General features: G+C 37.8%; 1 protein-coding gene across 1 annotated transcript in view; it reads left to right on the top strand.

Annotated features, from left to right (window-relative positions):
* TGS1 (trimethylguanosine synthase 1) overlaps positions 1-7,570 on the top strand; it is a 62,179-nt gene extending 54,609 nt beyond the window's left edge. The window contains 1 exon segment of the mRNA XM_078153412.1: positions 6,825-7,570. Coding sequence (XP_078009538.1) covers positions 6,825-6,980 — 156 coding nt within the window. The 3' untranslated portion in view covers positions 6,981-7,570.
* Positions 7,571-14,597: the final 7,027 nt, after the last annotated feature.

The raw sequence follows: 14,597 nt of genomic DNA, 5'->3' as shown, positions 1-14,597 counted from the left end.
TCCACGAATGCCAAAGACAACTTAGAAGGTCAGTGGGAAAAGTCTGTTTCTGTCGGTGGTCAGAGAGGAAGGCGGGGTTTCAGCTCCATTCCCCAAGAGCGTGGCCCTGGAGGGGGCAGCTGCTTCCCCCCAGCTTCCAGCCCACAGACTGAGGGGGAATCCAGTGGCTGATCAGAGAGGGACTGCAGAGATCTGTTTGCCAGTGCTGAGACAGGAATCTCTTGCTTTGCCCGTGTGTGGATCTGGGTCACAGTTCTGGCGGTGGTGAGGTGAGGAGCGCTGGCGTGGTGGAGCTTGTAGTGGCTGTGGAAGGAACCCCTCCTCCCAGTTACGGGACAGAAAGGAATACTTGTGGTCACAGGCCAGGAAAGGAGTAAACACCTCGCCCCTTATCATACCACCTTGGAAGAACTGAAAATTTACAGGTCCCTACAAGTATCTCTGAAAACAGCTACACAAACCCCTGAAGCTTGGGACAGTACACTCTCCACATTGGAAGCAGACTCTTACCTTAACAAAGAGTTTAAAACTCAAGTAATTGCTGGGATCATGAGCAAGCAGCGCAAAAAGAGTCAGACTATATTATCTTACTTTGGTGAAAAAGATCAAAATATACAACCAGAAGAAGACAACAAAATCAAAGCTCCTACATCCAAAGCCTCCAAGAAAAATATGAATCAGTCCCAGGCCTTGGAAGAGCTCAAAAGGGATTTTGAGAAGCAAGTAAGGGAAGTAGAGGAAAAACTGGGAAGAGAAATGAGAGTGATGCAAGAAAATCATGAAAAACAAGTCAACAGCTTGCTAAAGGAGACCCAAAAAAATACTGAAGAAAATAACACCTTAAAAAACAGCCTAACCCAAATGGCAAAAGAGGTCCAAAAAGCCAATGAGGAGAAAAATGCCCTAAAAAGAAAAATTGGCCAAATGGAAAAGGAAGTCCAAAAGATTACTGAAGAAAATACTTCCTTAAAAATTAGAATAGAGCAATTGGAAGCTAGTGACTTTATGAGAAATCAAGACACTGTAAAACAAATCCAAAAGAATGAAAAATTAGAAAACAATGTGAAATATCTCATTGGAAAAACAACTGACCTGGAAAATAGATCCAGGAGAGAGAATTTAAAAATTATTGGACTATCTGAAAGCCATGATCAAAAAAAGAGCCTAGACATCATCTTTCAAGAAATTATCAAGGAAAACTGCCCTGATATTAGAACCAGAGGCAAAATAGAAATTGAAAGAATCCACAGATCTCCTCCTGAAAGAGATCCCCAAAAAAACTCCTAGGAATATTATAGCCAAATTCCAGAGTTCCCAGGTCAAGGAGAAAATATTACAAGCTGCCAGAAGGAAACAATTCAAGTACTGTGGAAACACAATCAGGATAACACAAGATTTAGCAGCTTCTACATTAAAGGACGCAGGGCATGGAATATAATATTCCAGAGGGCAAAGGAGATAGGATTACAACCAAGAATCACCTACCCAGCAAAACTGAGTATAATCCTTTAGGGGGAAAAATGGTCATTCAGTGAAATAGAGGACTTTCAAGCATTCCTGATGAAAAGACCAGAGCTGAATAGAAAATTTGACTTTCAAATACAGGACTCCAGTGGAACATGAAGAGGTAAACAGGAAAGAGAAATCATAAGAGACATATTAAGATTGAACTGTTTACATTCCTGCATGGAAAGATGATATTTGTAACTCATGAGAACTTTGTCAGTATTAGGGTAGTTGAAGGAAAAAAATTGTATGTATAGATAGATAGATATAGATATAGATAGATAGATAGATAGATAGATAGATAGATAGAGGCACAGGGTGAGTTGAAGATTAAGGGGTCATATCTGGAGAATAAAATTAAGGATGAGAGAAAATGATACTCGGAGAAGAAAGGGAGAGGTAGAATGGGGTAAATTATCTCACACACACACAAAAAAAAACAAAAGAAAAGTCTCTCACAGTGGAGGGGAAACGGAAGGTGAGAGGGAATGAGAGAATCTTATTCTTATAGGATTTGGCTTAAGGAGGGAATAATATACACATTCAATTGGGTATGGAAATCTGTCTTACCCTACAGGAAAATAGGGGGAGAAGGGGACAAGAGAGCAGGGGTGAGATAGAGAGGAGGGCAGATTGGGAAAGGGTAATCAGAAGTAAATACTTCTGAGGAGGGACAGGGTCAAAAGAAAGAATAGAATAGATGGGAGGGCAGGATAGGATTAAGGGAAAATAGAGTTAGTTTTTCACAACATGTCTAAGGAAGTGTTTTGCATAACTGCACATGTACAACCTATATTGAGTCGCTTGCCTTTTCAGTGAGGGTGGGTGGGGAGGGAGGAAGGAAGAAAATTTGGAACTCAAAGTTTTAAAAACACATGTTTTAAAAAAAATGTTTTCACATGCAACTGGGAAATAAGAAATACAGGAAATGGGGGTACAGAAGTCTATCCTGCTATACAGGAAAATAGAAGGGGAAGGGGATAAGAGAAGGGAGGGGGGAGAGATAGAAGAGAAGGCAGACCAGGGGAAGGGGTATTCAGAATGCATGCCATCTTGGGGTGGAGGGAGGGGTGAGAAATTTGGAACTCAAAAACTTGTGGAAGTGAATATTGAAAACTAAAAATAAATAAATTTATTTTTAAAAAAATTTAAAAAAACATCAAGGGCCCTACCATTTCCCAATCTCCCAAGCTCACAACATAAGTGTCTTTTTTAGTTCCTCACCATCTCTCACTCCCCATATCTGAAATGTTGCCAAGGCCTATCGATTTCACCTTTGCAACATCTCTCATATACACTCCCTTCTTTTCTCTGACACCACTACCACCCTAGTGCAGCCCTTATCACCTCACCCTTAGATTATTTCAATACTCTGCTGGTAAGTTGTCCTGCCTTAAATCTCTCCACACTCTAGTCCATCTTGTACTGAGCCACCAAAATGATTTTCCTAAAGCGCTGGTCTAACTAGTTGTCTGTCTTTCTCTCTCTCTCTGTCACACACACACACACAGTAATCTCTGGTGTTTCACTGTCACCTCTGGGATCAAATATAAAATCCTTTGTTTCCCATTCAAAGCCTTCAGAACCTACCGACCCCCTGCCCCATCTTTCCAGTCTTGTACCTTACATACTTAGCTACCTACTCTTCTATTCAATGACAGTGGTTTCTTTGTTAGTTTTCATTCCAGACACTCTGTCTCCCAACTTTGTGGGTTTTCTCTGTCTCCTGTTTTTGGAATGTTCTCCCTCCTTATCTCTTCTTCCTGGCTCCCTTTAAGTCTCAGCTAAAGTCCCACCTTTTACAAGACTTTTCCAGCACCCCCTTAATTCTAGTGCCTTTCCTTTCTATTTCCTGTATATAGCTTGTACGTAGTTATTTGCATGTTGTCTTCCCCATTGTGAGCTCTTCAAGAGCAAAGACTGTCTTTTGCCCTTCTTGGTGTCCTCGATGTTTAGCACAGGGCCTGGAATGTCATAGGCACTTCATAAGTGCCTGATGACTGACTGTCTGCCCCCTGTACCTTGAATGCACTCTCCCTTCCCACTTCTGCCTCATGGAATCTCTCACTTCAAGACGAAGTGCCCATGCACCTCTTTCTGGTAGTGTTTTTCCTCCTAGTTCTTCTGTATTTCTTCACATATTTATATAGAATACATGCTGTCAACCCAGATGGAAACTCCTTAAGGGAAGAGAAAGTTCCTTTTTTTTTCTTTTTTTTGCATTTTATCCTCAGTGCCTAGGACAGTGCTTGGCACATAACAGGGGCTTAATAAATGGTTGATAGATTGATTGGTAGAGGCGGAATACACACTTATAAGATCAGGGATCACTGAAATATTTAAGCATTTACTTTGATCCAGAGGAGAGTTTGGAATTTGGATTATTGAAACAAATCTAAGCAATTGTTATAAGCAGTGTCATTTGGTAGTCCTTTGAAAAAAATATTTGTAGCAGATGATACAAAACAACTTCTTGTATGCATGTGAAAAAAAAACTTGACATAAAAGTTCTAAATTAGAAAAAAAAATGTAACATTCCTTATCAGTTGCAAATTGAGCCTTCTGAACTATTTTTAACTTCTGGTTTCATTTTGAAGGTTGTCAAGTTCTTTATTGGATAAAGTAATATGTTTTTGTCTTAGGGTTTGTTTTTTCTTCATAGCATTATGACTATTTTTGCTGTTCATTTCATGTTTATTTCTGTTGTTAAACTTGTTTTCCATTATTACCTTTCTTGTTTAGCAGGTCTTACTAATTGCAATCGTTGAAAATTTGAGAATATAGCATAGGATTATGTGTTATGTTTTTCCTGTTTCTGTAACTGCCTTTTTTCCTCCTAAAGTAAAGGAAGTTGAACAGGTTTAAGTACATACTCATTAGTAATGTACAATGAGCTTTTTTTTTTATCTTCTAGCAGTTGCTGCTGTGGATACTTGGCATTTGTGGCTCATTAAAATTGTTTAACTTGATCTATTTTTAGTACATGTTAACATCATCTTTGTGTTGGTTAGTGCTTAGTTATAATTTCTGCAAGGTATAGAAGCAAAAGAAAAAATTATAAAGTCATACCTACCAGCTAAGCCGAACTAGACCATAATTTCTTTGTAAATGCAACCAACCGCAATTTTTCCAGTTGGTTCATTTGTTTCTTCTTAGTGATGCTGTGCCATCACAATTGGAGAAAATGTGTATGTACTATTGTTTATAATCAGTTATGCTCAGACAGAGACCATTTCTGGGGCAAAATTTTGAAATGTTTCACATCAGTGTGTCTCCTTCTGCGCACACCAGAAGTTGCTCATTGGCCCTTGTCATTTCTTGGTTGCTCAGGGCTCCTTACTGTGTTATCCCATGGTTTTAACATTCTTTCTGCTATCCTGACATGCTGACCTGCTCATTTAACGTTTTTATCAGGGATCGTCCGCAGACATCTATTCAAAAGACACTGGGACAGGCCAGTAAGAGAAATATTTGGAAGCAAACAAGCTTTGCAACAACAGCACTGTCTACTCATAGGGCTAACTCCCAGGCATTGTTATTTTGGCATATTAAAATAAAAGTGAAATCATTGTATCCATGCACAGAAGAGCTAAATCCATAAGTTATCAATCTTCTACAGGTCTGGTACCTGTAATGGTTACTCAACAGCATACTCTCATTCAATTATTTTATTTTTTGAATAATAGTAATAATAGCTAATATTTATATAGCACTCAAGGATTTATGAAGTGCTTTACATAAAACACCAATCTGACATTTAAGGATGCATTTACTCAGTTTTCTGACTTTGTACCTTACTCAGGAGCTAAGTATAATTCAAGTAGATAAATACTTATTAAGTACTTTGTTCAAAGTGAAAAGCAGTGTGGAATAGAGCATATAGATTTGGCGAATCAGGACAACCTGAATTCAAATCTCATCCGTTACATTTGGCTTTATGACTCAGGACTAGTCATTTAACCTTTTATGCCTCAGGTATATAGTTGTCCTTATGTATTAGGAGATGAAATCCTCTGTAGCTCCTGATATCATAAAATCATCAGTCCAAACAAAATAAATATTGAAGGCACTGTGGATCTATCCCTGAAGGATCTTACGTTCTACTATGTAGATGATAAGATACATAATCCATGGTGAGAAAAGCTAATAGGTACATGTACATTGAAGTTTGCAAAGCACTTTACAGATATTACCTCAGTCAGTCCTTACGTAGTAACCATATGAGAGATCAGTAATATTATTCACATTTTATAGATGAGGAAAGAAGTTCAGAAAGGTTGTGATTTGCACACAATGAAGCTAGGAAGTAAAGGGCTGATAAATAGTATCTTGTGCTTGGAGTGGGGTCAAAAGAGAATCCTACCACACTGGTAGGAGTTGGTCAGCATTTCTCAGCCTCCCAGAAGTCTACCTAATAGAGCAGCTGCTAGAAAGTCAGTCCCAATGGAAAGAGTCGGGGACCAATTTAATTGTGATAGTTTCATTGATAGACCTGTTACCTATAAATAAATATCAGAAATTTGAGAATCAAGAGCTTATGTAGAAGCAAGAAGAGTTTGATTTAGGCTAACCTCTGATACTGGCTGTGTGGTATTGAGAAAGTCAATTTAATTCCCAGTATTCTAAGCAATTATTTGACATTTGCAGAGAAGGTGCTGTGTAAATTACTTGCACATAGTTCTGTTCTTTATATTTGTATCTTGCCATGCCTGGTACATACTAGGCACTTAATTGATTGACTTGCATTGGTAGAAGTAGGTTCCTCATTTTGTAATTCCCTATACTAATGAAGTAATAGGTTCAATCCTTATCCCTCTCTCTAATTTGAGAAGAGAACATTAACAACTGGTAAAATGGTTTAGGGGCTGTCATGACAACCCCCTCATTTTAAAAAAAAAAACTGAGGCACAAGGAAGTTATATGACATACCCTATAATCACATTAGTATCCCATGGAGGAATTTGAACACAGGTCTTCCTGACTCCAAGTCCAGTCCCATATTCACTACATCATGTTTTAGTGATTTACTTGCAAGAATTACACTAGCCACTTCTAGATATCATGTTCTTCAACAAAATAACTCACCAAAACTTTACCCATCACATTGCAGCATGCAAAACAATAGGGTTTTTTGTGTGTGTGTGTCTCAATCTTTCCATTAGTAAACATTAATTATTAAGAAGCAGCAGTGAGTACTGGACTGCTCTTTTTAGGGGCATAAATAAAGAGCTAATTTCTTTCTCTTTTGCAAGTACTATGAACAAAAGATTTGTTCTAAAACTCCAATTATGTATGCGTCTCTTCTGTTGCCTTTTTAGATAGCATCTTTAGCTGGACCTGGAGGACAAGTTGAAATAGAACAAAATTTTCTTAACAATAAATTGAAGACAATTACAGCTTATTTTGGTGACTTAATCCGAAGAACAGCATCTGAAATACCAGTTAAAAATGACTTAAAAGAAGTAAACATATAGTAGTAACTAAATTATCATTCAAGTCAGAAGACTTCCATTTTATTCTTCTGTCCGTCATGAACTCTGTTTGGCAACCAGGAGTCTATTTCTAGCATTATAAAATAGGGCTTGACTCTTTTAGGACACTTGTCATTAATTTTGAGATAAGATAACTTAGTAAATACTGAGAATTCATTTGAACTTAATGTAAAAGAAGCTCAGTTTGCCTGTGTGCTTCACAGATGTATACCTACGATTTATGTTTTTTTTTTGTCTACTTTTGTTCAGCAGCCTTTTTTTTTTAATCAGTATTTTAAATTCAGTGTTAAAAGCTGCTTATTTGTTGTTACTGCAGGTTTTTTTAAAGTTTTTTTTTTGCGGGGGTGTTAATTACATTGAACAGAAAAATGGGTTTTATTATTAATTTAAATTGTGTCAAGCTGACCATTCATAAGTAAAAATTATTTTAAATCAGTTGGATAAAGTAAAAAATTTTGGTGGGGTGAGAGAGAACATTTTAAATGATGGAAATAATATTGCTGTATCCTAATATTTCAATGTCAACTTTTCAAACATCTTCCAATTATACAATAAAATATACCAACAGTAAAGCAGTTCTTCCCTGTTAATTTCTCGTGGTTAAAACATATACAGGAAGAAATTTTGGTCTTCATAAAAAATCATTAACCAAAGAAGAGTTAATAACCAGCAAAGAATTGTTTGTACAATACCACAGCAAAGAATAAGAATAAATAAATATGTGGTGGTCAGTCAACAAGCATTTATAAACAACTTACTGAGTGCCAGGCTTTGTGACAATTACTGGGGCTACCACGAAAGGCCAAAGTGATTAGTCCCTGCAACTAGGTAGCTGATTCTAATGGAGAAGACACAAATAATTGTACATACAAAATAAAAATATATACACGCACAAGAACAGAGAAAGGCCACCTATGGAAGGTGGGATTTTAACTGAGTTCTGAACAAAGCTGAGAAGACCAATAAGGAGGTAAGGAAAAGAATTCCAGTCCTGAGGGAAGAGAGCTAGTTTAAAAGAACGAGACAGGAGAGAAAGTATCATATACAAGGAACAATGAGTAGGCCAGTGTAGCTGGGTCATAAAGTGCATGGAGGGAAATAAGACTAAAAAGGAAGTGGGCAGATTGTAAAGAGTTTTAAATTCCAAATAGAGGTCTTTATATCTCATTTTGGAGGTAACAGCCACTGGAGTGGGAAGAAAGAGGCAAGATGATTAATTAGAGGGCTGTTTGTTGCAATAGTCCAGGTGAGAGTTGAGGGCCCAAACTAAGGTGGTAGTTCTGAGAATGGGGACTAATTCTGAGAATTAGTTTTACCACTAAGAAGTTGTAAAAGGTAAAACCAACCAAATTTGGCAGTAGGTTGGCTATGTGAGGTAAGGAATCAAGGACGAAATCAAGGCTATGAGTGTGGATGATAAGGTCACCAAGACAAAAATATGGGAATTTGGAATAGGTTAGTCAAGCCAATAAGCATGTATTAAGTGCCTGCTTTGTGCCAGGCACTATGCTAATCACTGGGGAAATTAAGGAAGGCAAAAAATAGTGCCTGCTCCCAAGGAACTCACATTCCAGTGGAGAAGACAATATGAAACAACTATAAATAAGATAGAATAAATTGTTGATAGTCACAAAGAAAGGACTAGATTAAGGGCAATCAGCAATGGGTTCCTGCCGAACATGAGGGAGAGAATTCCAGGAATGGGAAATAGCCAGCCAAAATGCACAGTAGGAGATGGCGTCTCTTGTTCAAGGAATAATGAGTACAGTGTCTCTAGTTTGCAGGGTAGTTGGAGGGAATTAAGATGTAAGAAGACTGGAAAGGTAGAAGGCCAGGTTACAAAGGGTTTATAAGCCAAATAGGATTTTGTATTATCTGATCCCCACAACAACCCTGTGAGATAGGTACTTCATGGCCTCCCTGGGCTAGTTTGTTTATGTCCTTCCTAAAATGTGATATCCAGAGCCGGAGGCACTACTTCAGGAGTAGACTGATAGTGTGTCAGAATCTGCTTCCTCTCTGAACACTGTGCTTCTAGGGTGGCCTAAGATTGAATTAACCTTTTTTTTCATGTGACCTGACACTTGACTCATTGAGTTTTTTAGTTCACTAATACCTCCATACCTCTTACTTTGCTACAATTCATTGATTTTAAAAATGTCAATCAGTATAGGACCAAAAATAGGTCTTTGGAGCTTTCCGTGAGATACCTCACTCTAGATTAGTTGAGTTTATTAATTATCACTTTATTGTCAAGTGAATCCAAAAAAGCAGGAATTACCATCATGCTATCAGATGAAGTAAAAATGAAGTTCAAAAATGAAAAAGATAAACAAGTAAACTATATTATGCTGAAATGAATCACAGACAATAAAATGATTATTAGTTAAACATATATGCTCCAAATGTCTGACATAACATCCAAACTCTTGAAGAAAACATCTGATCTTCAAGAAGACATAGACAATAACACAATAGTGACAGGAGACAATATCCCTCTATCAATTTTGGATAAGTCTAACAGGAAGATAAACAAAAGAGAAAATATTGAACTGAACAAATGTCTAGAGAAACTAGAATTAAAAGACATGGTATCTTGTAAATGGGGCAGTAAAAAATATATACATATTTCTCTGTAGAAATGGAACTTTTACAAAAATTAACCATGTTCTAGGACATATGTAAATGTAAACAAATATAAAAAGGCAGAAATGAGTCAATACGTACTACTTTACACACCACAGCACAATAAGAATAGAAACTGGTTCAGGGACCAAATAAAAGATACAGACCCAATTGGAGACCTAACAGTGAAATGTTAAATAATGAGTGGGTCAAAAAAAACAAATGATAGAAATGATATCTAGTAAAAGAAAATAAGGGGTAGCTAGATGGTGCAGTGGATAGAGTATCAGGCCTGGAGTCAGGAAGACTAATCTTCCTGACTTCAAATTTGGACTCAGACACTATGTGACAGTGGGCAAATCAGTTAACTCTGCCTCAGTTTCCTCATTTTCAAAGTGAGCTGAGGAAGGAAATGGCCAACCACTCTAGTATCTTTGCCAAGAAAACCCCAAATTGGGTCACAAAGAGTCAGACACAATTGAAAAATTACTGAACAATAGCAATAAAAAGAAAATGAGAATGATGAAACTTCTAAAATGTCTAGGATGCAGCTAATGTATACACTAGCAAAATAAAAAAAAAGATTAATGAACTGAATATGCGTTTTTAAAAATTAGAAAATCAAAATAAACCTAAAATAAATTAAAAAGAGGAGATTAAATCAGAAAGATTAATAGGTAAGTTGGAAACAAAGACAATAACAACAACAACAACAAAAAAAAACAGAAATGATAAAACCCAAAACCTGGTTCTTTAAAAAGACTAATAAAATTTACAAACCCTTACCTAACCTGACTAAAAAGAAGAAAGCAGAAAATCATATCAATGAAATAGCAAATAAGCAAGGTGAAATCTCAGGGAAAAAAATAGAAATAAAAAGATAATCAGAACATATTGTGCATGGTTATATGGTAACAACACACAAAAAAAATAGGGTAATACCTTCAAAAAATAAAATCCCTAAACACAGAGGTCTTAACCTAATCTCAGAAAAGAAAATAGATCTAGATATAAAGGAACTAGCAAAGGAGAGTTGGAGTGGGGAGGGAGGAACGTTTTAGAGTTGATAGACCCTCAGGAGAATGCTATCAAACTTTTAAACAACAGTTAGTATCCATACTTCACAAGTTATTCTCAAAAATTGAGAAAGAACTACACCAGAATCCTTTTATGAGACAAATATGGCCCTAATACCTAAACCTGGGAAAGATATGACACAAAAAGTATCATTTTTAGGCCAGTATCATTAATAAACTCTGACATGATCTTCCTTCTTAAAGGCATAGTCAAGATGGTGGAATAAGGCAGGAATGCACCTAAACTCTCCCAAATTCACTTCTGAACAACTATAAATTAACACTTTGAATTCTGAAACAGCAAAATCCACAAAAGGACAGGTGAAACAATTTTCTAGTCTAATACAACCTAGGAAGTTGGCAGGAAAGGTCTGTCTCACTCAGGTAAAAGGGGAGCACAGTCCAGTACAGGCAATGTTTTGTCAAACTAGCAGAAGGCCATGCCCCAGGAAACCAGCTGCAAAGACCCCTACCCCGACTGCAACAGGCCAGCAGCCAGGCCCCATGCTCCCAATGCAAGAGATAATGCCCATTCACCCCCAAGAGCAGACACAACTTTGAAAGTCATGAAATAGACTGGAAAATGAGAACAACAGCCACAACAGAAAAAGACCCTAATCATAGAAAGTTACTATGGTGACAGGGAAGATCAAAACAGAAAACTCAGAAGAGGACAGTGTCCAAATGCCTACATAAGAAGTCTCAAAGAAAAATGTGAATTTGTCTCAAGCCCAAAAAGGAACCACTGGAAGAGCTCTAAAAAGATTTTAAAAGTCAACTAAGAGAGGTAGAAGAAAAATGGGGAAAAGAAGTGAAAGTGATGCAAGAGAATCATGAAAAAAGAATCAACAGCATGGTAAAGGAAGCAGAAAAAAATTTTTTTTAAAAAGTACAAAAATCCACTGAAGAAAACTTCTTAAAAAGCAGAATAGGCCAAATGGAAAATGTGGTCAACAAAAGCTCACTGAAGAAAATAATTCCTTAAAAATAAAAATGGGGGGAGGCAGCTAGATGACGCAGTGGATAAAACACTGGCCCTGAAGTCAGGAGGACCTGAGTTCAAATCCGGCCTCAGACCAAACACTTGACACTTACTTGCTGTGTGACCCTGGCAAGTCACTTAACCCCAATTGCCTAAAAAAAAAAAAAAAGGATTGGGCAAGTAGAAACTAGTGACTCCATGAGACATCAAGAAACAATAAAACAAAAGCAAAAGAATGAAAAGAATGGGGGAGGGGGGAGTGAACTATCTCATTGGAAAAATAACTGACCTTGAAAAATAGATCCAGGAGAGATACTTTAAGAATTATTGGACTACTCGAAAACCATAATAATAGTTTTTTTTAAAAGCCTAGACATAATATTTCATGAAATTATCAAGGAAAACTGCCCTGATATCCTATAATCAGAGGGTAAACCAGAACTTGAAAGAATCCACTGATCACCTCCAGAAAGAGATTCCAAAATGAAAACTTCCAGAAATATTATAATGAAATTCCAGAATCCCCAGATCTTTTTCCTAAGGAGAAAATACTGCACACAGCCAGAAAGAACAATTCACATATCATAGACCCACAATCAGGATTACACAAGATTTAGCAGCTTCTACATTAAAGGAATATAGGTTTGGAATATGATATTTCAGAAGGCAAAGGAACTAGGATTACCAAGAATTGCCTCCCCATCGAAACTGAGTCCATCCTTTGGGGGATAGAGAGGGGAAAGAATGGACATTCAATGAAATAGAGAACTTTCAGTCATTCCTGATGAAAAGATCAAAGTTGAACAGAAAATTTGATTTTCAAATACAAGAGAAGCATAAAAAGATAAACAGGAAAGAGAAAACATAAGGGGATTCAATACGGTTAAACTTTGCAACCCTACATGGGAAGGTGATACCTGTAACTCTTAACAACTTTATCACTATGAGGGCAGTTAGAAGAAATGTATGTAAGCAGAAATATGCGTAAGTACTAGTATAAGTTTACTTTGATGGAATGACATTTTTAGAAAAGGGGGAGGTGAGAAGTTAAGGGGTGAGAATGAGGATTACATTAGGAGAAGAAGGAAGAGAGAAGTAAAATGGAGTAAGTTATTTCACATGAGACGTGTTAAGGAAGGTAATGGAGGGGGCAGTACATTGTTTGAAACTTGGTCTCATTAGAATTGGCTCAAGGAGGGAATATCATACACACTCAGTTGGGTATAGGAATTTATCTTACTATATTAGGAAGTAGGAGAGGAAAGTCATAAGAGAAGGAGGAGGACTGATAGAAGGCAGGGCAGATTGAGGGAGGTGGTGGTCAGAAGAAAGACATTAAAAGAAAGAGACAGAAAGGATAATATATGGGAAAAATAGGATGGAGGGAAATACATGGTAATCATAATCATAAATGTGAATGGGATGAACTTGCCCATTAAACAGAAGTGGATAGCAGAGTGGATTAAAAAACAGAATCCTACAATATTTTGTTTACAAGAAACATATTTGAAGCAGAGAGACACACAGAGTGAAAAATAAGGGACTGGATGGAACAAATCTATTATGCTTCAGCTGAAGTAAAATAGAAGAGGGGTGGCAGTCATGATCTTGAACAATGCAAAAGCAAAAATAGATCTAATTAAAAGATAAGACAGGAGAGTTCCGCTTCCAGGAGCCAAGATGGCGGAGTGAAAAGGTAGTCCTCTCACTCTCCCTTATCAACCTCTCAAAACCCAGAAAATATCACCCCAGAAAAAAAAAACCCTGGAACACCTGAACTAGAAGAAAGACGAGGAGCAGCAGTGCAGCAGCCCAGCAAACGGGTCTCCCAGTGCCTCAGCAAAAATAAGGGAGGCAGAACGACAAGGGGCCCCAGAGGGTTAAGTACCCTGAGGCATTCATCTGAAAGGAGGTGAAGAAAACAACCTAAAGGCTGCCTAAAGCCCCGGCCTTGCTGATTCCAACCCAACACCAGGTGAGCTGTAGGAGCCCTGAAGCCTCCAATTGTGAAGAAATCCTGAAGCCCAGGTGGTAGAGCAGGCAAACACCAACACCTGGACCTCCAAGTGCCTCAGTGAGGGTGGGGGGAACCGGTGGAAACCAGCTCAGAAAACCACCAGGTGCCTCAGCACTCTACAGCAAAGGAATCTCCCAGTGCATTAGCAGAAAGGAGGGAGACAACACTGCAGGGGCCCCAGGCAGATAAACATCCTGCAGCACCCATCTAAAAGGAGCTGAAGAAAGCTAAAGGAAAGGAAAAGCAGGCAACCTAGAATTGCCTGAAAGTTCCAGCCTTGCTGATTCCAGCCCAACACAAGGTAAGCTGCCAGAAACCTACAGCCTCCAATTCCCAGCATAAGAGGCCCCAGAACACAAAGCCAGTGACCAAGACCTAGGCTCCCAACACAAGAAGCTTGGGTCAGTACCCTCTGTTCCCCAGCAGGAGAGCTCAATCTCTTTAAAGGCCAGGGAATAAAGAAACACCATGAGTAAAAAGAAACGTACCATAGATTCATATTATGAGAAGAGTGAAGATCAAGACAGAAATTCTGAAGAGGACAACATTGTCAACAAACCCACATCTGCAACAACAAAAGGGAATATGAACTGGTCTGAAGCCCAAAAAGCCTTCTTAGAAGAGCTCAAGAAGGATTTTAATAGTCAAATGAGAGAGGTAAAGAGTCCTTCAAAAATACAATTGGCCATTGGAAAAAAAATACACTGAAGAAAACAAGTCCCTAAAAAACACAATTGGCCAATTGAAGAAGGAAGGAAAAAACTAACAGAAGAGTACACTGAAGAAAACAAGTCCCTAAAAAACACAATTGGCCAGTTGAAGAAGGAAGTACAAAAACTAACAGAAGAAAACAATCTGTTAAAAACTAGAATTGGACAAATGGAAACTAATGTCTCTAT

Source organism: Phascolarctos cinereus, unplaced genomic scaffold (assembly GCF_003287225.1).
Source record: "Phascolarctos cinereus isolate Bilbo 61053 unplaced genomic scaffold, phaCin_HiC Scaffold_4;HRSCAF=312, whole genome shotgun sequence".
In the NCBI taxonomy this organism is placed as follows: Eukaryota; Metazoa; Chordata; class Mammalia; order Diprotodontia; family Phascolarctidae; genus Phascolarctos; species Phascolarctos cinereus.
This window is presented reverse-complemented; position numbering and strand designations above follow the sequence as displayed.